General features: G+C 38.0%; 1 protein-coding gene across 1 annotated transcript in view; it reads right to left on the bottom strand.

Moving 5' to 3' along the window:
- Positions 1-2,209: 2,209 nt before the first annotated feature.
- The window catches only part of LOC141517418 (sulfotransferase 1B1-like), a 31,040-nt gene continuing 10,618 nt past the window's right edge, over positions 2,210-22,631 (bottom strand). Inside the window, exons 3-9 of the mRNA XM_074228390.1 lie at positions 20,327-20,475; positions 14,555-14,683; positions 9,060-9,157; positions 5,455-5,581; positions 4,889-4,983; positions 3,513-3,693; positions 2,210-2,682 (exon numbers count right to left, since the gene is read on the bottom strand). Coding sequence (XP_074084491.1) covers positions 2,570-2,682; positions 3,513-3,693; positions 4,889-4,983; positions 5,455-5,581; positions 9,060-9,157; positions 14,555-14,683; positions 20,327-20,471 — 888 coding nt within the window. The 5' untranslated portion in view covers positions 20,472-20,475 and the 3' untranslated portion in view covers positions 2,210-2,569. The remainder of the gene's footprint in view (positions 2,683-3,512; positions 3,694-4,888; positions 4,984-5,454; positions 5,582-9,059; positions 9,158-14,554; positions 14,684-20,326; positions 20,476-22,631) is intronic.

Below are 22,631 nucleotides of genomic sequence, written 5' to 3' on the forward strand. Positions count from 1 at the left end.
AGGAAAGATGTTGAGGCTCCCAGTGTCAGGACAAAAAGAATCAATATAACCAATGGAATCCCACCAACACACTCTTGACAATGGAGAAAACTGATACTAAGGAAGGGTATAACATTTAGGATATGAAGGTATCTTGATGGGAAGTAAACTCAAACTGTTGGAGTTCAACGTCCTTATTCAGAATGGTGGGAAACTAAAAAATAGAAAGTCAATGAAGATTCCAGAGTGTCAGAACTAGGAGTTCAGGGAATCCTTCATTCTTGCTTGATACTGAGGGAAACTGAGGTTGAGGGAGGGAAAACCACTGTGCTTCCCAAAGTGGATGAGTCAAAGATGCTCACCTGACAGTAGGAAATGGTCTCTTCTACAATATCCTTTAGATCTCCAGGTTGTTGGATTAATGAGTGGAATTCTACTTATTTAATCATTCTCATTTCCCAATTGTCCTTAGGGCTTTGAGGACCCCCATGGCTTACTATTTGATCTTCATTCCAGAAGAAGACCATGATATCAGGGACATGGTGCCATGACATGCATGCAAATTGAATTTGAGAGAGAGAGAGAGAGAGAGAGAGAGAGAGAGTGTACTGGGGCTAAGTCGCCAGCCCCAGTTTCTTCTCTGGAGCTATCTGGGTCCAGTGGCCAGATATGAATCAGGACTACTGAAGATGGCAATCATAGGTTCATTCAAAGATGTCGGGAAGATAGTTTGAATGATTTTTTATTGGCATGACCCTAGTCTTCTCTTGTTTGTCAGACCTATTGAGACAACAAGAGAGACAACTGTATTCCCTTTCACTTCTTTCATATTTTTTTTCACAGAAGAGTTGATGTTGGCAACTCTGTGTTGTATAGCGTGGCTATATTTGATGTTCCTCACATGGAAAATGTATAAATGATATTGTTCAAGGACCCATCATCATATGCTTTGTTATCTACCTCTAGTTACATGAACACCACCTTGTCTTGCATATTCCTATTAGAATGTGAGCTCATTGAGGGTAGAGACTGCTTCTTTTTCTATTTGTATTTCTGGTTCCTAATTCAGGGCTTGGTATAAAGTAAGTACTTAATAAATGGTTTTCCCCCCATTTTTTTCTTCCAGGTTAAAAATGTAATAATGAGATTGGTCATCTCCCTCCAAGCTCCTTCCCCATGAATTTCATAAGCCTGAAGAAATAAATGATTTTCCCTGACTTTGCTGCTGTTTTCATTATAACATGAATATACTTTGGGGGTGGCTAGGTGGCTCAGTGGACAGAGCACCTGCCCAGGCGTCAGGAGGACCTGAGTTCAAATGTGACCTGACACTTAATTACCTAGCTATGTGGCCTTGGACAAGCCACTTAACCCCATTTGCCTTTCAAAAAAAAATAAACCTAAAAAACCCCATGAATATACTTTCTTGGATGTTCTTCAATACACAAAGACAGTTAGTAGGCCAATAAACACTTATTAAGCGCTTACAATGTGCTAGATACTATGCCAAACCTTGGAGAGAAAAAGAAAGATAAAAGTCAGTCCTTGACTTCAAGGAGCGTACTATCTAATGACCAAGTTAAGCTTCCCTTAGGAGTTATTATGACTCTATTCTTTAATGGGAATATAAGAAGGACAAGGTGAGAGAGTAGTTGTTTGATCAATAACCTGGATGTCCCTGTATTTTCTTTCTCCTTGGCAGCCCTTTCCTGATTCAAAATCAGATCCATAGGGGCATCTGGGTGGCACAGTGGATAGAGCACCAGCCCTGGAGCCAGGAGGACCTGTGTTCAAATTTGGCCTCACACACTTAAAAATCACCTAGCTTTGTGACCTTGGGCAAACCACTTAACTCCTTTGCCTTGCAAAAAAAAAATAACCAAACCTAAATTGGATCCATATAGATCCCTGGCCCAACTGGACTACCTATGCAGCAAAAAAAAAAAAAAAAATTCAAAAATGGGAAAAAGTCATTCATATAGTCTCTTACTCAAGCAACTCTTCTGTCACCCTGTCCTTCTTATGTTCCCATTAAAGAATAGCACCTATAGAGAGTCATATCAAAAGTGGTGGTTTAGGCTTTGGACCTAACCCTGACCTGAGGAATTCATAAACACATGGGTCAGTTAAAAGTCTGATCAATGCAGTGACCAACTATAACTCTAGAGACCCAATGATGGAACATGTTACCCACCTAGTAAGAAAAAGGCAATGGACTCAAGGTGTGGAATGATATATATATATATATATTTTTTTTTATTGAATTTGTTTTTCTTGATTATGCATTTTTATTACAAGAGCTTTCGCCTTCATTTGGAGTGAAGAGGACAGTAAGAAGGGAATAGAGAGAAAATAGATGTGTTCATTGAAAAAATCAATTGAAATAAAAAAAATATTGATCAGGGATTAGACAGGAGTTGGTTTTCTTAGGAATTACCCCAATTTTTGGATCTGTTCTCTTAAGCAATTACCTTTGTTTGACCATTGAGGAAGTTGCTTTTGTTTTCTAGGTTAAACTATTTTCATTAAAGGTATCTTTTGAAATGAAATCACAACAGCTCTGTTTAATGCATAAAAACTCCAATTTTTTTCAGATTTCAGTTCGGAACTTCAGAGTTGTTCCACTCATCTTTTTCTCATAATCAGCATCAAACTTCTCATTTTGTGCCACAGTGAAGTAGTTCTTCCAGTCACCAGTAATTCCTGAAGACCAAAGAGGGAAAAAAGTGGATAAAAATACCAACCCATTTGTGAGGGTACTGAGGAGAAGGAGGGCCAATGATAGTTGGAGGAACCAAATAAATGTTAACAATTACTTCTGGATATCATTATGAGAAGAGGAAGAAAGGCACAGTATCTCTCCACAGTCTGATACGAGAGGAAACAAAGTTCAAAAAAAGTTGGGGTAGTTAGATGGTACAGTGGATAGAGCATTGGATCTGAAATTAGGATAAGAACTGAGTTCAAATCTATCCTCAGACACTGACTCTGTGATCCTGAGCAAATTACTTACCTCCTTGCACCTCAGTTTCTTTAACTATAAAAAGGGAATAATAATAGCACCTCCTTCCCAAGATTGTCAAATGCTTTGCCAATCTTCAAGCACTATATAGCAACAACAACAACAGTAATATTAATGATAATAATTCAAGTTCTCCTGCTAAAGGTTTGTGATCTTGGATTTAATGTCCATGGGTCTTAGTTTCTGCATGAATAAAATGAGAAGATTAGACTAGGTCATCTTTAATTTCTCTTCCCAATCTAACTGTTTAGATTTAGACTTTCAACCCTATGGTTCTATTTGGAAAGGTAGCTTCTATAGAGGACAGAAGGTCACCTAGGAGTAAGGAGGAGTTGCACAACCATGGTCAAGGCATTTAATGTCTCAAAGTCCTCACAACTCTTTTAGATTATAAATGACAAATCAGTGAAGCACTGAATTGTATTGGTGGAAGGTCTTTCTGTACTGGAAACTCCCCACCATTGATAAAATTGTAGATCTGAACTTAAAAATTAAAAATGGAGATATTCACCCTTGCGCATGAAAGGAGAAATTTTGTGATCCATCAAGTTGGTGGGCAGTGATTTGTAATTCACCATGTTGTTATCCCTCATTGTCTCAAAGGAGGTGCGTTGGACAATTCTGTCCAAGGCATTTTCATCCAGTTTCTTCCCAAGGAATTCCATCACCTTCCGAATTTCTCTCTTTGGGTCCTATTTGGATAGAGAAGAACACCTTGAGCCATTAGAAAGATGAAGGTACTTAGTAGTAGGGTGAATTAAATTAATTTAATCTTTTAAATCTCAGCTAGGTCACAAAATTACACAATGATAAAAAGGGAAAAATTAATTTTAAAATGTCGTAAGTATTTATTGGATTGAAATTAATCAGAAACAGTATATTCTCATTTGATCTATGATGAGTGATGCTTTTGGAGATGGAAAGTACATTGCATTCTCATTTCAATTATTTTGTGTTCAAAGGATAAGCTTCCTCATTTTCCTCTACTTTTAATATTTTAGTAAGGAAGCCAGATGGGGGAGAAAGCTGAATATAATCAGAGTGTTTCAGTGACTAGAGAGCTGGCCTGGAGTCAAGAGGACCTGGTTCAGATCTCAAACTGACACTTGCTTCTTGTTGTTATCATTTATCCTTCCTTCTCTAAGAAACATCAGAGGGGGATGTTTTCTTGTCTTGCAAGAGAATTGGATTTAAGGGAGGCAGAGATGTGCAAAGTCATGTCTCACTCCTCCATCTGAAACCGTGGCAAAGACATAGGTCAGGACCACTGGGATGACCCTGGATGCAATGGGAGTCCTTGGCCTTTTGTTAGTTATGTGATATTTGGTAAATCACTGAATCTCTTCATGCCTAAATATGCTCATCTACAAATGGAGGATTTTAGACTAAGATACTCTAAGGTAACTGCCAACTGTAAACCTAGGATTCCATGAACTGAATCCTGAGATGCATTATGGTTCTGTCACCTACTGGCTGTATTAAACTCAGGAAGACAGTGTAGAATTCATTTGGTTTACTAGAGGTTTGAGATAAACATTGGCATTCTCAAACTCATACAAATAATAAATGTCAGAGTTGAGTTAATCTGAAGAATCTGAAGCAAAAACTATTCTGAAGGGTTATCATATCATCTATGGCACCTAATCTATTATAGCTGAGTCTTCTAATGACCATGATTATTTATATTTCATTTTCAAAAACAAAAATAAGATGGAAATCTCTCATTCAACTCTTTTCATTCTGTATCAAAGGCAAGAGGTTAGCAAGGATCTTTTGTATGGAAGCTCTTGGTCCCTGATATTGCCTATTTCATTTTAAATGGAATCACACTCCCATCCCAATGATATGAATAGGATTCTCTGAAATATATCACTGTGCCAACTCCACCTCTTTTATGTCCTCATAGAATAGATAGAGGATAGGATGATCTTTCTTCTTCTCCCACCAGCTTGTGACATGTTCATGCCAGGAGCCGAAGGCTACTATGTTGAGAAAACATAATAAAATGGAGAGAGGAAATACATTAGAAACATTTCAGGCTAGACAGGTGCCCATAATAGGATGGGATTTCTAGTCATCTCATGAAGAACAACATTAATCTGCTTTAACCTTGGTTATGAAAGTATAGAGGGAAGAAGAAAATAAGCCGTCTTCTTTTCTTTTCCCTTTGAAATTTCTTATTGATGATTGTGTGAATACATGAGTTCTAGGGAAGGAAACTGCATAGAAGTATTGGTTTCAGTTTTAGTGAAAGAATATAAAAAAAGACAGAATATGAGAAGATATAGAAAGCCAGTCAAGGAGACAACAATGAAGGTGGACATTTAGGAGGGCCAAATGACTTAGATAGGATCATGGCGTTAATATATTTAATGATCATAGTACTCTTGTCAGAAGCATCTTTTGTGACTCTTATCCCCCCCTCCCCAATTTGTCTTAATTGCTTCACTTACCCTTCCCAGACATAAATTTTTCTAGGTACTCGGCAAATGTGCCTGGATCAGGGTGATACTTGTTCATTCTGTCAAAATTGTAGAAGGAGACTGCCACATCCTTAGCATTCCGAGCCACATAGATAATCTGTAGGCAGGCAGTGAAGGAAAGAGGCATTACTGGAAGTAAAACCCACAGTGCTGAGATGTTCCCTATTTAAATCTGTGGCTAAAACTACCTGAGATTTGGGATTAGGAAAAGTAAAGCTCAAAAGTCATAGTTTCAAGTTAACCAAAATAGGATAAGCACATAGTAGGTGTTTAATAAATGTGGCTTTCTTCTCTTCTTGGATTTTCTTTATAATGTCCCCATTCCAGCCTCTTTCATTGTTCACTCCATCTCTTTTCCAACTCTCAAGCTCCATGATAGCTTTTCTTTGCTTAGGTAATCTCTAAATTTTGCACTTTTTTTTGCAACTCTTTTCTCAGTTCTTTCCTAGCCTCTCTTAGCTTTCTTCAAAGGTCCATGCTACATGCAGTATTTTTTGATCTCTCTAGCTTTAGGGTTCCTTTTCCCTTTTAAAATGACTTTGTATAGCTGACCCTGTGGTATTTACTTAGCTGGTATATGGTATATTTAGGGAGTTGGGTTAGGTGAGTCTTGGATCAAATTGAGTTCTTTCAATCAACCTGATGAAATTATGGGATGGACCATTGTTTGAAAGTAATTGAAGAGATTCAGAGAATGCCTAATATTTGTCCGAATGATGATTGGCAGCTCCATCATGGTGACCTAAAACAAGTTAGTCTCTCTTGCTCTCTGATCTCCCTCTTTGAGTCTGCCTTTGTGACTCCTTCCAGAGTCCATTGGAGAAAGGCATTTTTCTTTCCTCTCCAAAACAGTAATGCAGACCAAAAGCATGTATTTTTTTTAATTGATAGAGGTTGACATGTGCTTCCATTAGGTCAGGAAATAAGTTCAAGGACATTATTCCTGCCCTCTAATATGTAAAGAACACCCCTTGGTAAAGAAGAGGGGATGGTGGGAATTTTAATTCTATAGGAGTGTGGTTCTAGAATCCAGCCTTCTGGTCAGAGAAGGGAGTTTTCCTCTGAAACTTCTATCTTGGTAGTTTTGGCAAGCCCATGATGAAGAGTTTCTGAATTTGAGAATTCAGGAACCAAACTCGCTAGTGAATTGGCAAAAAAGGAGCAGTCCATATGGTACCTGCCTAGTGTCTGACTTTTAGAGCAAAGCTGGGGCTCCCAGATAGATATGTCCAGTGAGAAAATCCTTCCATTTTCAGCAAGTTCCAAAATATGTCCATTACTTCTGGGGGGGGGGGAATCTAAACCAAGGGTTGGAGTTACTTGTTTTCAAAGTGGCCAAAGTATAAAGCTGAAGATGATTTTTACATTTTAAAACACAGTCAAATTTTATTTAAAATATAAAAACTCTTTTTAGATCACTGCCAGTACAAGAACAGGTAGCATGGTAGATTTGGCTCAGGAGCACTCAGTTTCCATTTCAGGTTCATGGTCCCCTGTAGGGACCATTCTCTTGATAGAGGGTTGCCCAGACAGCAGTTTCCTTCAAGGCAGAATGAATTGATTCTGGTTAAGAGCCATGTCTGCCATGGAGACCTTGCTACTTATTCCTTTAAATGACAGGGAAATTCATTGAGACTGCAATGGTCCCGGATGTGAAGGTTTTCCCATTGCCTCAGTTCATGCTCTTCATTAGCCTTGGCAGATATTTTTGTATCCCACCCAAAACCTCCTTTGGAACAGGTTATTTTCTGTTTGGAGATGTTGTTTCATTTTCGACTCTTTGGGACCCTTTCTGGGATTCTTTTAGGAAAGATACTGGAATGGTTTGCCATTTCATTCTCCAGCTCATTTGACAGATGAGGAAACTAAGGCAAAAAGAGTGAAGTGTTTGCCCAGAGTCACACAGTGAGTAAGGGAGGCTGGATTTGAGCGCAGGTCTTCTTGACTGACCTCCAACACTCTGTCCACTACACCCCATAGCGAACCTATTGTTTGGAGATAAGTGGGGCCATTTGTATATGCATCCTTTCTGAGTATTCTCTTGATGGCCATGCTTAAATAAACCAACTTTTGTTTATATTAGATGGTCTATAAGTATCACATTTTATTCAACTCCAGAACCTGAGCAGCCAGAGTCATACCTTGCCTACAATAGAAACTATTTCAATTCCATCCCCATCTATATCTGTTCATGGATCCTTTGTATGTTATTCATTTTCTCTGTATGAAAACAAAGGCCAGACTATACCCTGTTCCCAAACTATCCTGGAGTATTTGGGTGGCAGATGAAGACCCAGTTACCCACATTTAGGACAGCTTAGATATTCTTAAACTTAATTTGGAACATTTTCCTGGATTAAATTCAGATAGGAACAGTAAGCAAAGAAAGAAAACAAAAACACTGATCCTGAGGGAGTTAGCCCCCAGGATTGGACGCCTAATGTCAACTCAGAAATCTTGGGGAAAGGGTGGAGTATGGGTACAAGTGGAAGCTTCTTGAGCTCAGGGACTAATTTTGCTTTTTTCCTTACATCCCCAGGCAGAAAGAGACTAAAAGTCAAGAAGACTTGGGTTCAAGTCCTGTTTTTGACACATCCTGGTCAAATGTCTGTGGGTAAGACATATAACTCTGAAGCTCTCTTAACAACTCTCTAAGACCATAAGTTGCAGAGAGTGGTGAATTGCATTGGTAAAAGAAACCTATATCTATTTATTCATCTAGCTATCTCTCTCTTTTATAAAGCCTGTGCTTATGAAATCAAAAGTATGGTCCCTTTCCCTTTCCCTCTCCTCTCTCTCCACAGTGTTCTGTACACTGCTTTGAAAATACTAAGAATATAATAGACATTATTGAATTGATTTGCAAAATGATTTGCCCCAGCTAAAATTTACCTTCCATAGGAAACCTTTCCTGATCCTTTTTTAATTGATAATCTCTAATTTCTCTCTCTTTTTTTTTTACTTTTGGTTTTTGCAAGGCAGTCGGTTTAAGTAACTTGCCCAAGGTCATACAGCTAGGTAATTAATATGTGTCTGAGACCAGTTTTGAACTCAGGGCCTCCTGACTCCAGGACTGGTCCAATTTATCTTGACTCATTCTTATTGGCATATAGATGTTTATATATCTCTCCCATCCCATCCAACAGTGGGTTTCTCTAGACAGAGACCAACTTTTTCCTTTCTCTTTACTGTCAAGACACGGTGTCAAGCCCATAGAAGGAACTACCATTTAATGAGCTTTGTTCTTAGAGTACTGAGCTTTGTCACCTATTATTGAACACACTTTTTTTTTTCCATTCTGAGAAATGAAGAGTCACATAGGTGAGGGTTGAACTGGAAAACTTGGAAATAAAGCTGGAAGGAATGCTTAGGTTACTTATCTGTCTAGGTCCTTAGAATTGTGGGTAGGGAGGGAAGGGAGATGATAATACAAGTTTGAATTGTTTATCAATGTCTAGTTTAACAAGCCCTTTCTCACATAGCCCTCTGAGGTGGGCATGGCAGGCGCTATGATCTATAAGGGCTCTTCTACCCCTCTTATTTTTATCTACTCTGCCTCACAGGGGTATACTTACCTTGCTGTTGCACTCCCAGAAATTCTTAGGAAGGAGGGGAATAGGCAGGTGAGTCTTCACGAACCGAGGAGATGGCATCTTTTCTAAATACTCAGAACCTGGGAAAAGTCCATTCAATACATGCAAACATTAGATTATTTTCCCCCTTGAAATTTCTACCATCTAACCTGTAAACTTTAGGAAATGGACGATCTATTTGGGATGGCTAACCCAATCTTTAGTTGTCTTTGCCTTTCTTGTGTAAGAAAAGTCTGGAATGGATTCTCTTTCCTGCTATCTTTCCTCTTATTGTTTCAACTCACTAGAAGACCACTGAAAACAGAGACGGCAGTTGATTGTGTCTTAGAAGTCCTATGCACACCTGGTACCCTTTAGTTGTCAAAGAACAAATGTATCTCAAAATTAAGGAAAACATTTTTTCTTATATCATTGGTCCTGCTGATATGACCCCCTTCTGGGTAATATGGAGTAGTGGACAGAGCACTATACTTGGAGTCCGGCATACCTGGGTTCAAATTCCCTGTCTGCGTGATCCTGGGCAACTAAGAAAATGTCTCTTAGTTTCAGACACCTCAATGGCTGCACAACACTGTAGAAGACTGGTTTCAGAGACTGATTAGTTATTTTGGACATTGAAAACACTTGTTGTTCCATCATTTTTAGTTATGTCCAACTTTTCATGACTCCATTTGGGGTTTTCTTGGCAAAGCTACTAGAAGGATTTACCATTGCTTTTTCCAGCTCACATTTCAGATGAGGAAACTGAGGCAAACAGGATTAAGTGACTTGTCCAGGATCTCCTTGGCTAGTGTGAGTCAGTCTGAGGCCAGATTTGAACTCAGGAAAATGAGTCTTCCTGACTCCAGACCCAATATTCTATCCACTGCAATGCCACCCAGCTGCTCACTACAGGTCCATATGCTGATTACCCACCCTTCAAGTAATTTGTATAGAAGTAGATATTTAGAGGCAACATGGCCTGGTTGAAACCAGGAGTCCCCAGCTTCTAATTCCACTTTCTTTCCCTTGTTATATGACTTGGACAAGTCAATTAATTTCTTTGAGCCTGTTTCCTTGCCTGTAAATGAGGGTTTTTGACTCCATTTGCTTCTAAAGGCCTTTCCAGGGGTGGCTAGGTGGCGTAGTGGATAAAACACTGGCCCTGGAGTCAGGAGTACCTGGGTTCAAATACGGTCTCAGACACTTAATAATTACCTAGCTGTGTGGCCTTGGGCAAGCCACTTAACCCCATTTGCCTTGCAAAAACCTAAAAAAAAAAATAAAGGCCTTTCCAGTTCTTCTAAGTCTATGATTCTATGATATGCTGTGAAGACCAGAAGTACATTTTCCAGGTCCATGTGTTGTCTTTTCTTGGGAAGACAAAGAATGGCATTTCTGGGGTCAAGTGAATTTTATCAATTGAGATAGGATCTGAACCTGTGATTTTTTTTTTTTTTAAAAAGAATGCTTCTTTCTCTTTTGTTTAGGCTGGGTTGTGAGGATCATACATGGACTGATCAGCAAGGACACTTTCCCTTGCTCCATTTTTCCTACATGGGCAAGTTCAACCCTCTTTAGGTAGGCTGATTGATTATGAAGATGGGGGATCACCTAGTTGGGACCAGACATTGTAAACATTTTGCTGTAGATCAGAACTCCCTAATTTAAGGGCCTCTTCGAAGGCTTCCACCATTGGGGAAAGGTCTATAGTATTTGCTCTCACACTGAACATAGACCTGTGATTTCATGGGGTATTGTTGAACCTTGGGTCCCAGGGAGTTCCTGAAGACTACTTAAAGGGCAAAGCTATGGAGCAGCTAGGTAATGCAGTGGATAGAGCACCAGCCCTGAAGTCAGGAGTCCCTGAGATCAAATCCGGCCTCAGACACTTAATAATGACCTGGCTGTGTGGCCTAGGGCAAGCCACTTAATCCCATTGCCTTGCAAAAAAGAAAGCAGCAACCTAAAAAAAGAGAGCAAAGCTATTTTCATATTAAGAAGCCATTTGCCTATTAAAATCCTCTTGCCATTTCCAACTTCACATATGTTGAGGCTGGATTTTTTTCACTCAAAATAATATTGTGACAGATTGAATGCAGAAGCAGATAGGAGGATCCAGCTATCTTTTAGTAAACCAACTATTAAAGTTTTGAAAAAATGTAAAGCAATAATTCTTTTTGCATTTATATTTTTTCTTTTTTTCATAAAATGTTGTATATGTTACTATGTGATGGGTTTGCTATAGTTATTTTAAAATGAATATTTTAAAATTTTATCAATTTTAATTTAAATATAGTAAATATTGGTAGATATTATATAATCCACATAAACAAAAGTTTTTTGGGGACCTTAATTTTTTTTTAGGTTTTTTCAAGGCAAATGGGGTTAAGTGGCTTGCCCAAGGCCACACAGCTAGGTCATTATTAAGTGTCTGAGACCGGATTTTGAACCCAGGTACTCCTGACTCCAAGGCTGGTGCTTTATCCACTATGCCACCTAGCCACCCCTGACCTTAATGTTTTTTAAGAGTGTAAAGGGATCCTGAGACCAAAAATTTGGATAGCCACTGGTCTAAGTAAATTTCTAGTCAGTAAAATCTCTCTACACATGTAATATGCACCTTCTCTACAATTTATGTAGTCTTAGAAAGTTGCCTTGACCATAGAACATTGAGAAGTTAATGACTTTTACAGAGTCATATGACCAGAATTGATCAGAGGCAGGATTTGAACCTGGTTCTTCTTGACTTTGTGGTAGATTCTCTTGTCTACTGAGCCGCATTGTTTTGTTTCCTGAATGTACTTTGATGAAAATAATCACAGCCATATTCACCCACCTATGTGGTTGTTTAAGACAGCACCCAGTGGCATGGTCAATTAGCATTAGGGCAAGTATGTGTTTATTGGAGGATATTCACTTAATTGCTATTTGCCTCAGTTTCCTCCTCTGTAAAATAGGGATAATAATAGGACCTATCTCTTATGGTTATTGGGAAGACCAAATGAGGTAATAATTATAAATCTGGCACATAGTAAGTACTATTATTAATAAGAGAATATTTGTAAAGAGCTTCACAAGCCACTATTCCATCATCATCTTCAATTTGTTATTATTGTTATTCCAAAACAATCAAAAGAGGGAAATAATGATGTTGGAGAGGAAGGAGCCAATGAAAAGAATAATGAAATACAATAGAAAAATATAGTTCCATATATACCAAGCAGGGGGAAGAAAAAAGCCTGAAATCTGTAGGCTAAGGGAGAAATACACGATAAAAAAAATCATGATGAAGAAGAAGAAAAGTGACTTGTAAAATTCTTAGACATATCTCATTTGATCCTCACAACAACCCGGGAAGGTTGTTGCTATTCTTGTTCTCATTCAAAGAACTGAGGCAGATAGTGCTTATGTGAGTTTATCTAAGGTCACACAGCTAGGAAGTGTTTGAGGTCATATTTAATCTCAAGTCTAAGTGACTCTAGATCTAACTTTTTATCCACTGAGCAGGGGCAGAAGAGGCAGAAGAAGCAAAGATATTAATGGTAGCAGTGGGGAAGAAGTCAATAATGTTTCTTTAATCCCAGACTCTGTTGGACAAGAGGTTCCAAAATGCTCTTACTATTGGTTTTTTGGCCTTTAGCAACATATTTAAACCTCAGTTTCCTCATCTATTAAATGAGGATAATGATACTTTGACCATTGCCCTAAGAATAATGTATGTGAACATGTTTTCAAAAGTAGAAAGTATTTTGCAAAAGTAAATTGGGATATGCCAATGGAAATGTGGCATTTGGGGGCAAAGTGAGGAAGTACCGGACCTGAAGTCAGGAAGACTCCTCTTTCTGGGTTTAAACCTGGTCTCAGACACATTAACTATGACCCTGGGCAAGTCATTTAATCCTGTTTGCCTTAATTCACTGGAAAAGGAAACAGCAAATAACTCTAGTATCTTTGCTAAGAAAACCATTCAGGGTCTCAAAAAGTTGGAAATGAATGAATGATTGAACAAAAACAATGGAAATGTGGATAATGGACAAAGCATTGGATTTGGAGTCTGAAAATCTGTGGTAAAATCTGGACTCTGCCTCTCTTGTTGGACCTCAGCCATATTATTTCAAGTCAAGGCCTTAGCTTCTTTATCTATATAAGGAGTATAGAGGAGGCCTAGTGGATAGAGTGCTGAGCCTATAGTCCAAGAAGACTTGTCATCCATTACAACTATTATTACTACCCGCACAACGACAACTATTATTTCTACAACCACTACTATTACTATTATCATTACTACTATCACTACAACTGCAACTATTACAACTGCCACCACTAATTCTATAGCTACTACTACCATCATCACCATCACTACTACTTCCACTCTTCCTCTACTACACTACCACTACCTCTACCACTACCAATACCATTGCCACTACCACTACCACTACTACTACCATTACTATTACTACTACTACTACTACTGTTGCTGCTGCTGCTGCTGCTGCTGCTGCTGCTGCTACTACTACTACTACTAACTACTACAACTGCCAACAACCAAAGATCACTTAGAACTTAGATGTCAAACTCATGGCCAGTGGGCTGAGTAGTTACCCCCAACACTCTCAAATGTGACCTGAACAAGATTAAAATGTAACTAGGAAATATTTAACAAAATAAATAAAATTATAAGAGAATATAGATAATGGGTTTTTTTTGGGGGGAGGACAGGGAGGTTCAGTCATTTTCTATTTTGAATTTCAAATTCTCTCCTTCCCCCCAATTTCTCCTTCATTCACTGAGAAGGCAAGCAATATGATACTCATAATACCAAACATAGATAATATTAATATCTGGTTTTCTAAGTCAATGGGCAGCAGCAATGATTCTGATGTACAGGTTCACAGACCTGTTTATATTTTTTTAGGACAAAACACCGAATCTTTTAACAACTTTGTCCTTGGGAAAGATAATCATAATTAATAATTAATAATAGTGTCTAAGGCATTGTGCTCAGTGGTACCTTATTTGAGCCTCACAATAATCCTGGGAAGTAGGTACAATTATTATTCCCACTTTACATATAAGAAATTTGAGACGGATAGAGGTTAAGCGGCTTTCTCATGGTCACACACAAAAAAAGAATTTGAGGTTGGATTTGAATTTAGATCTTCCTGCCTCTAGGCCATTACATCACTTTAGTTGCCTAGAAAGATATAGATTAATGAGTGAATTTTCATGTAATAACTGAGTAATAATGGTTCTAATGAGATAGAGTGAGATTTGAAGCTAGGAAAAACCTTAGCTGTATCTAGTCCAAACATCCAATTTACAGAGAAAGAAAATTATTCAGAGAAAAATGAAATGGCTTGTTTGGATAAGAGCCAGCAAAGCCTCAACCCCAGATCTTCTAGCATTCAGCACAGTATTCTCTTAATTACATGATGCTACCCCCTTCCCATGCTCCCCCCATTCACTTCTTTAAAGAGGAAAAATTTGACATATACTTGGAGGTCCTAATCCAGGAGTTGCTGACTCCAACATTGGGACTCGTTCGGTGATTGGAATTTTTTCTTGTTTTTCAACAGAACCATCATTTTTAATTAAGTCCATGATTTCACTCAGCCATGTAGTACCTGAAATAAAGTAAAAGAATAGCACAATCATACATTTAACTTGTATTCAAGAGAACAAAGGGTAAGGAGATCCAGATTGAATTCTGCCTCAGCCATTTATTAGCCACGTAACCTTGGGAAATGCACTTAACTACTTTTCTGCCGCAGTTTCCTAATCTGTAAAATGGGCTGAATAATAATACTTGCTAACTTGCTTCCCAGCATTGTTGTGAGGATAAAATAGGTTAATAGATGTAAAGGACTTTGGAAACTTAAATTACTATCTAAAAGTTTACTGTTCTTATTACTGTTATTTTTATTGAGGTTGATGTTAATAGTATGTCAATAATCTTTAAAAATTTATTAAGTTTCTATTATGTACCTGACATTATGCTACAAAGAAAGGCAAAAGACTGTCCCTGCTCTCAAGGAGCTCAATCTAATGGTAGAGACAACAAGCAAACACAGAGGAAATAAATGAGCTCTATACAGGATAAATAGGAAATCATTCACATAGTAGCTGGCATTTATGCAAGCATTTTGAAGTCTGAAAAGCCCTTTACATACATATTTTCACTTGCAGTGGATAGAGCACCAGTCCAGAGACAAGAGGATCTGTGTTCAAATCCAACCCCACACACTTAGTAGCTATGAGATCTTGGGCAAATCATTTAACCCTGATTGCCCCCCCCCCCCCCATTAGGGCCATGAATCCTCCTGATTCATATGTGGCCACTTGATGCAGATGACTGAGGAGAAACTGAGGATGGTGCCTTAGCATCCCTTCATTCAAATTCAACTCACTTGCATATCATGACATTACTTTCCTGATATTATGGTCTCTGAGAATGAAGGACAAAACATTCTCCAAGCAAGCTGATAAAATATGTTTTTGTCGTCACTGAGTTGTTTTTCAGTTCTGTTTAACTCTTCCAGATCCCTCTTGGCAAAGAAACTGTAGCAGTTTGCCATTTCCTTCTCCAGATAATTTTTACAGATGAGGAAATGACTCAAGGTCACTCAGCTAGTAAGTGCCTGAGGCCAAATTTGAACTCATAAAGAGTAATCTACCTGACTCTTGGCCTGTATCTTTTATTGTTGACTTTTGTTTATCCTTTGTTCCTAAAGAAGACCACGACATCCGGGAGGTAATGCCATGACATGCATGTGAATTGGATTTGAGTGAGGGGGGCTGTGCTAAGTCACCAGCCTCCCTTCAGGCAGTTAGATAGATAGCTGCCTAGTGAAGTAGATATTGCAAATATTCCATGTTCATTGAATACATTACAAAATGGAGACTCGGATGTCAGCTAACAGTGCAGCACATGGAGACTATAGACTTAGTCTCCTAATTCCCACTTTTACCATTAGGCATGGTGGCCAGAGCTGGCTTACTTGTCACCTTAGAGATGAGGTATGGCCATCATGGGTTGGGGAGCCTTTATCTGATGCTATAACTCATAAGCCCCCCACGGGGTTCTTTCTCTTTCCTATTATTAGTTCATTTATCATAGAGATGAACTTCCATTTAGAGATGCTGATCTATTGTACAAAATATCTCCCTATAGAGGTGGCACATTCTCTCTAAGTATGTAGAGTCCAAGGGAAAGTGGACCCAATTTGAGAGTCCACAGTGTCCTAAAGGGTAATTTCCAACTTCTGGAATCCTTTTGTTGGAATTCTTAAGATGTTCTCCTTAGGGATGGGGTGGCTTTTCTGCCAGATTTCTTGTAGAGTTTTGAATTTGCCTTTCCTCATTATGTCCAGTCTATCCTCAATTCTTGTTGTAGGTCACTGATAACAGCTGCTACTATCCTGAATGTGCAAATAGGGTGATGATAAAAAGCCCAAATCCTCTGAAGTTTGCAAGTTCATAAAAGTCTTGCTCTGGGGAGGACTACAAGTCCTCCCCCCTTGGGAGCTTGGTGGAGGCTCCATAATTTAGCTTCTTGACCCTTGAATGCCCTGGGTTCTGAGTGGGTGTGCTATTTTATAGAAGTCTCAGAGGGCATGGCTGAGTCCCTTGATCTCTCTGAACAGTTTATCTATACACCTGGTTGATGTCTTGTGGTTGAAGTCCAGGTTTTGTTAAATTTTTCAGTGAGGTGTGTTTTTATCTGGCAAATGCCCCAGGGCTAAGTGGGAATGGAGGGAAGCTCTCTTCTCTTTCCCTCTAAGTTTATTGGTTCTCACCATTTAGATTAGGATTGTTGCATTTAAAGCTGGAAAAAAAATTTAAAGATATTCTAGTATGCTATCCTTTCCATATTGTGACTTTCTCCATTTTGATTTTGATAAATCATGGGTTGGCATAAGAAATAAACAGGGAAATTTTTGGTAGTTTTGTGGAAGTTAACAGACAACACAGAAAAAGAAATCAACATATTTTATCTTTTCATTCCATAAGAATTTCTTCTCTAGTACAAAAGGGATTGCCAAAATTTTTTTATACAGATTTTTCAGATGGTGGAGGCACCAGGCCCTGAACCCTGAATATGCAGAAAGGGTAACTATATAATTCCCCCCCCACCCCATTAAGAGTAATTTTTTGTTTTGAACTTAACAAACCCACAAAATGAAGGCTTTCATGTACAAAGAAAAACAGAAAAGAAGGTTGTCTATGAAACTGTGACTCTATTTTTTAGACTTATTTTAAAAATGCATATATCAAATTGAACATCATAATACTAACACTGACTTGCTTATCAGTGTCCTCTCATGAATTTCTTTCTATTCTCTCCTATACACTTCAAAAATATTTCAACATTGCTCTTTCCTATCTTTTCTTTTTCAGAGGATACCTTGTCATTTCTTCCCCACTCCTATGCAGAACTCTTCTTCTCTAAAGTAATCCCTCTTGTAAAAAATTGTAGGGTATTTGATTTCCATAGGGTGTAAGAGAAGACTGTTGGTTAAAGATATATATTACAAAGATTGGGGTCTGTTTATGGCTATTGATTAGACTGAAAGGCATAAAGCCTATGGGCAGGAATGAGGGAATAAGACAAAAGGGAAGATAAAGGAATTGACCCTGACCAATCATTGAACTGGGAGAGGTCTTCCAACCTGACCTAAAGATGCCAGACCTGAGATTAGACCTAAGCCTGCTCCAACGAATCTGGGTTGACCTAGGGTCCCTGACCTTACACAAATACACTTGTGTAATTAGATTCATGTATAGTAACTTGCACACCCCCTGTGACGATTGAGGCTTAGCAACATAACATGCATCATATTAACAGGGAGGGGGAATATATTAAGGAGTAGTATGGGGTGGGTATATCTATTAGATTGTACCCCTGATGATTCAGATCAATGGTTGGCTCAGAGAGGAGAAGAAAGCTATTAAATTGTATATAAGACTGGACACTGTCACAATTCAAGTCTTTTTTCCCATTAAGGGAAATCACCCATTCCTGCAGGGATGTTAATTAGCAAAAAGCAGTTCAATTGCTCCAGGCTATTTTACTATTATGAGCCATTTATAACACTCTAATGCAACTAAAAACAGTCAGTCAAAGCAAATCCATCTTTTTTAGCACGTCTGAAAACAGACATTTCATTCTGGTGGGAAGCATAGTGATTTATTGTTATTCTTTTGGACTTTTGTCCAATCGCAGCATTGATCAGAGTTCATAAATCTTTCAAAGTTGTTTTCTTTTATACCATTATATTCACTGTAAAAAGAAGTCCTCAAAAGTTCTGCTTACTTCTCAGTGAATCAGTCTTGCAAGTCTTCCTAGAATTTTCCAAGTCAGTTTCTTTCACTATTTCTTGTGGCATAATAATAGTCCTATATATTTATATATTAAAATTTGCCCATTCATTCCCTAATTGGTTGGTACCTCATTTGTTTCTAGTTGTGTGCCACAGCAAAAGGTATTACCTTAAATATTATAATACTTAAAGAGCCTTTCCCTCTTCCTTTGATTTCTTTGAACATATATCTAGTAGTGCCATAGTGGATCAAGCACTGGACTTGGAGAGAGGAAGACTCATCTTCCTGAGATCAAATCTGGTCTCAGACACTTAGTAGTTGTGTGATTCTGGACAATTCACTTGTTTGTCTCAGTTTTATCATCTACAAAATGAACTAGAGAAGGAAATGATAAACTATTCCAGTATCTCTGTGAAAAAAATCCTAGATGGGATCATGAAGAGCTAGAAAAGACTGGAAAATGACTGAATAACAACTTGTAGTGGTATTCCTGGGCCAGAAGGTACATAGATGAAATAGATTTTCATTTCATTTTTCATCAGTGAAAAATCACAAAAAATGTTGGGATTCAAACAAAGCAGTCATGAGGGAAAATTTATATCTCTAAGCACTTTCATCGACACAAGTTAGAGTGGATTAAAGAATTGAACATGCAATTAGGAAAAAACAACCAATAAAATATCCTGGTTGGATTGAAATGTAAAAATTCTGAAAAGAAGAGATAAATAAAACTGAGAACAAAAATTCCTAATAGCCATATTTACAGATGAAATTAAAAGCTTTTTTTTTGAAAAAAGAGAAAAAACTAATTTGAGCAAAAAAGAGACCATTGTCAAAATAAAAAAAATGATAAAGAAGTTGCAACATAAGGAGACATACATGAAATTTTTATTAACTATTTTTTCCAATTATCTGGAACAAAAATGATAACAAATGAAATGGTTGAATATAGACAAAACTGTAAAATATTCAGGGCAACAAAATGAGAAATACAAAATTTAAATAATTCAATCTCAGAAAAAAATTTAATTAACTATAAATGAATTTCCAAAGAAAAGAATCTGGATGCTAGAGGTAGAGGAGGAAAAACATAAGAAATAGTCATGGAGTAGTTTTGGAGGGAAGGGATGGAGGTGAGAAACAAATTCATACTTCAAGCAGAAGAAGCAAGAAGCCTGAGATCTCTAGGCTAAAAGGGGAGTGTAGGAACATGTACAAGAGAAGCAATGAGAGTGAGGAAAAAGTCAACAATTTACTTGTAAGCTTAGATCCACTGATAGGTTCATATCTCCCAACTCCCACAAGATATTGTACTTTACAAAGGTTTTCATATACAGCAACCCATTTGATTCTCATACTAACTTTGTGAGTTATACAGCTATGCAGGTATTTTTTACTGGAGTCCAAGATCTTGGTTTTCTGTTTTTTGAATTCATATACATTCATATATACACCTCTCTCTCTCTCTCTCTCTCTCTCTCTCTCTCTCTCTCTCTCTCTCTCTCTCTCATCTCTATCTCTATCTCTATTTCTATATCTATATCTTACAATGTTGGTGTGAGAATGAAATGATGTTGAAGACAACTTGGTGGAAAAACATATAGAATGCTGGACCTGGAGTCAGGAAGACTTATCTTCCTGATATGACCTTACTAGTCATGTGGCCCTAGGAAAGTCATTTAACCCTATTTGTTTCAGTTTCTCATCTGTAAAATGAGCTGGAGAAGGAAATAGCAAACCATTCCAGTATCTTTGCCAAGGAAATCTCAAATGGCATCATGAAGAGTTGGACATGATGAACAATAATAAAATAATTTTTATTATTTCATAATTGCATCAAAGTGTTACAAAATCAAGTGCTTTGTGAAGATTGAAGGGAAAAAGGATATGGGGATATGGAAATATGAATTTGGGATGGAGATCCCTTTTAAAGACATGATACTCACCAGATTTGGGATAAGTGATGACCCAAATATCTTCTGGTCTACATTTGAACTGCTCAATCCTTTCCCAATTTTGTGCAAAGGCATAAACCATGGGGTAGCCATGAACAGTCTGAAAATCACGCCGGATAAAATCTTCTGAAGACATTATTCTGGTAATAGATGATGGACATGTCAATTGTAAAACTCTAAAGAATCATACCAGATATATGGTCAGTAAAACATTGTGAACAAAAGTAGAAATTCATACTAGTTCAGGTACATTGAGAAGGAAAAATTACTATTAAGTTTGTGGGTCTTTTACATGAATAACAGAGGAAGGGATGCAAAGCTAAGTTGAATGTAAATTAGGAAGTGGCCATGAATACTACACCAAGCAGTATGAACTTTATTCTGAAGTCTAGTGGGCTTCGAAGTGAGAAGCCATGGCATGTCCCCAAAGAAATTGGGATCAGATGATAAGAAGATGGAAATCTAGGCAGCATCTTCTTCTCCTTTCCTATCCTGAGGCTCACCTCCAACATAACTATCTATTCCTCACCTAGGGTAGTCACCCAAGTTTAAGAGAAAACCTTTAAGACCTCTGTGATAATAAGAGAAGATATAGAGATCAGAGGAGAGCAAAACTTCATTACATGAACCTGCAGAAAAATTTAGTGTTGAATTCAAACTCCTACTTGACTCAGAAAACACCCTCCCTTGGTTTGAATAACCATACCAGATCAGTGGATAACACTGTGATGCTCAGATTTATATCACCTGCCAATCAGGTTTGGCCATTAAAACTTCAGATTCAGGAAAGGGTGGAAGAGGGGAAGTCTTTGGTTAGAGAGGACTGAGAGCTTTTCCTCAAGGAAAAGATGGTACCTGAGATCTACCAAAAAACTCTCTAGCAATTAAGATTGTAAAAATCCCTTCTTCCATGCACTTCTATTATAACTCACCCCTTCCCCTGCCACCTTCTCTTCATTATTTTGCTGTGCATTTCTTCTCCAAAGAAGGAATATTTTTGGTAATAGAAACAGATGGAATTGGGGAGTTTTCCTCATATTTGAATGGAGTTAGTATGGAAGGTTAAGTCTCTGGAGACTTCCAGGACAAGATTTTCATTGGGTGTAGTATGCAAATGAGTATTAATTATTCCATTTGGGGATGCTATTAATGGTGGCCAGGCAGAAGAGAGATGGGGAGGATCAGGTAGGACAGTCACCAAATAGCCTATTGATGTGCACATTTTGCATTGGATATCCCAGAGATATCACAAATTCAATAGATCCATAAAGGAACTCATTAACTTTTCCCCAAACCCTCCTTTCTTCCAAAATTTTTATTTCAAAAGCACCACTTTTGAAATCTCCAAGTCAGTCTCCAAGGTTTGTAAACTCAGCATTATTCTTTTTTACTCACTCTCTCATACTCCACAAATCCAATCAGCTGCCAAATCCTAGCATTTCTATCTTTATGACATCTCTTGTCTCTGACTCCTCCCAATTCAAAGTCACTATCTTACTTTGAACCAAGCCCTTATTACCTGTTACCTGAACTATTGCCAAGGTCTCCTTATTGGTCTCCCTGGTTCCCAACTGTGTCCACTCTCAGTTCTCATATAGGTCATGTCCAAAAAATTGATGTCTCATTCTGCACCCTGCATCCATCTCCTACCCATTAGAGGAGGGATTGTTTTCATCCTTTGGAGATTGTAGTTTGGGTTGGAATACAGAGTGAAGAGAAGCCAGACAAGCTCATGTATGTGCCTGTGTCTTATTACATTCTAGATCATTCATAATATTAGTGAAATCTGGGGTGAGTATTATGGGTATTTAGTTATGGATGATTAAGATTTAAAGGGGGTCTTTCTTTGGATATTGAAACTAGAAGGGAACTTAGACACACTCAGATGTGTCTAACATGTAACCTGTGGGTCACATGCAGCCCTCACAGCCCATTCATGTGGTATATTACATTTTATTATTATTCTTATTGGTTATATGGATTACTTATTAGGCATAAATAAATACTAAATTCTATATGTAGCTCTTGTTTGGTGATATGGCCCAGAAGAGCCAAATGGTTGGACACCCATGTTCTAGCTACTATATGCCTATGGCTAACATACATCCATATTTTATACCAGTACATATGTTTGAGGCAACTAGCTGGCACAGAGGATAGATAGAATTCTGGACTTGGAGTCAGGAAGGCTCATTTTCCTCATTTCAAATCTGGTCTTAGACAATTAGTTGCTTAGCCCTTAGTTTGTCTCAGTTTCCTCATCTGTAAAATGATTTGGAGAAGGAAATGGCAAACT

The sequence above is a fragment of the Macrotis lagotis genome, chromosome 3 (genome assembly GCF_037893015.1).
Source record: "Macrotis lagotis isolate mMagLag1 chromosome 3, bilby.v1.9.chrom.fasta, whole genome shotgun sequence".
NCBI lineage: Eukaryota > Metazoa > Chordata > Mammalia > Peramelemorphia > Peramelidae > Macrotis > Macrotis lagotis.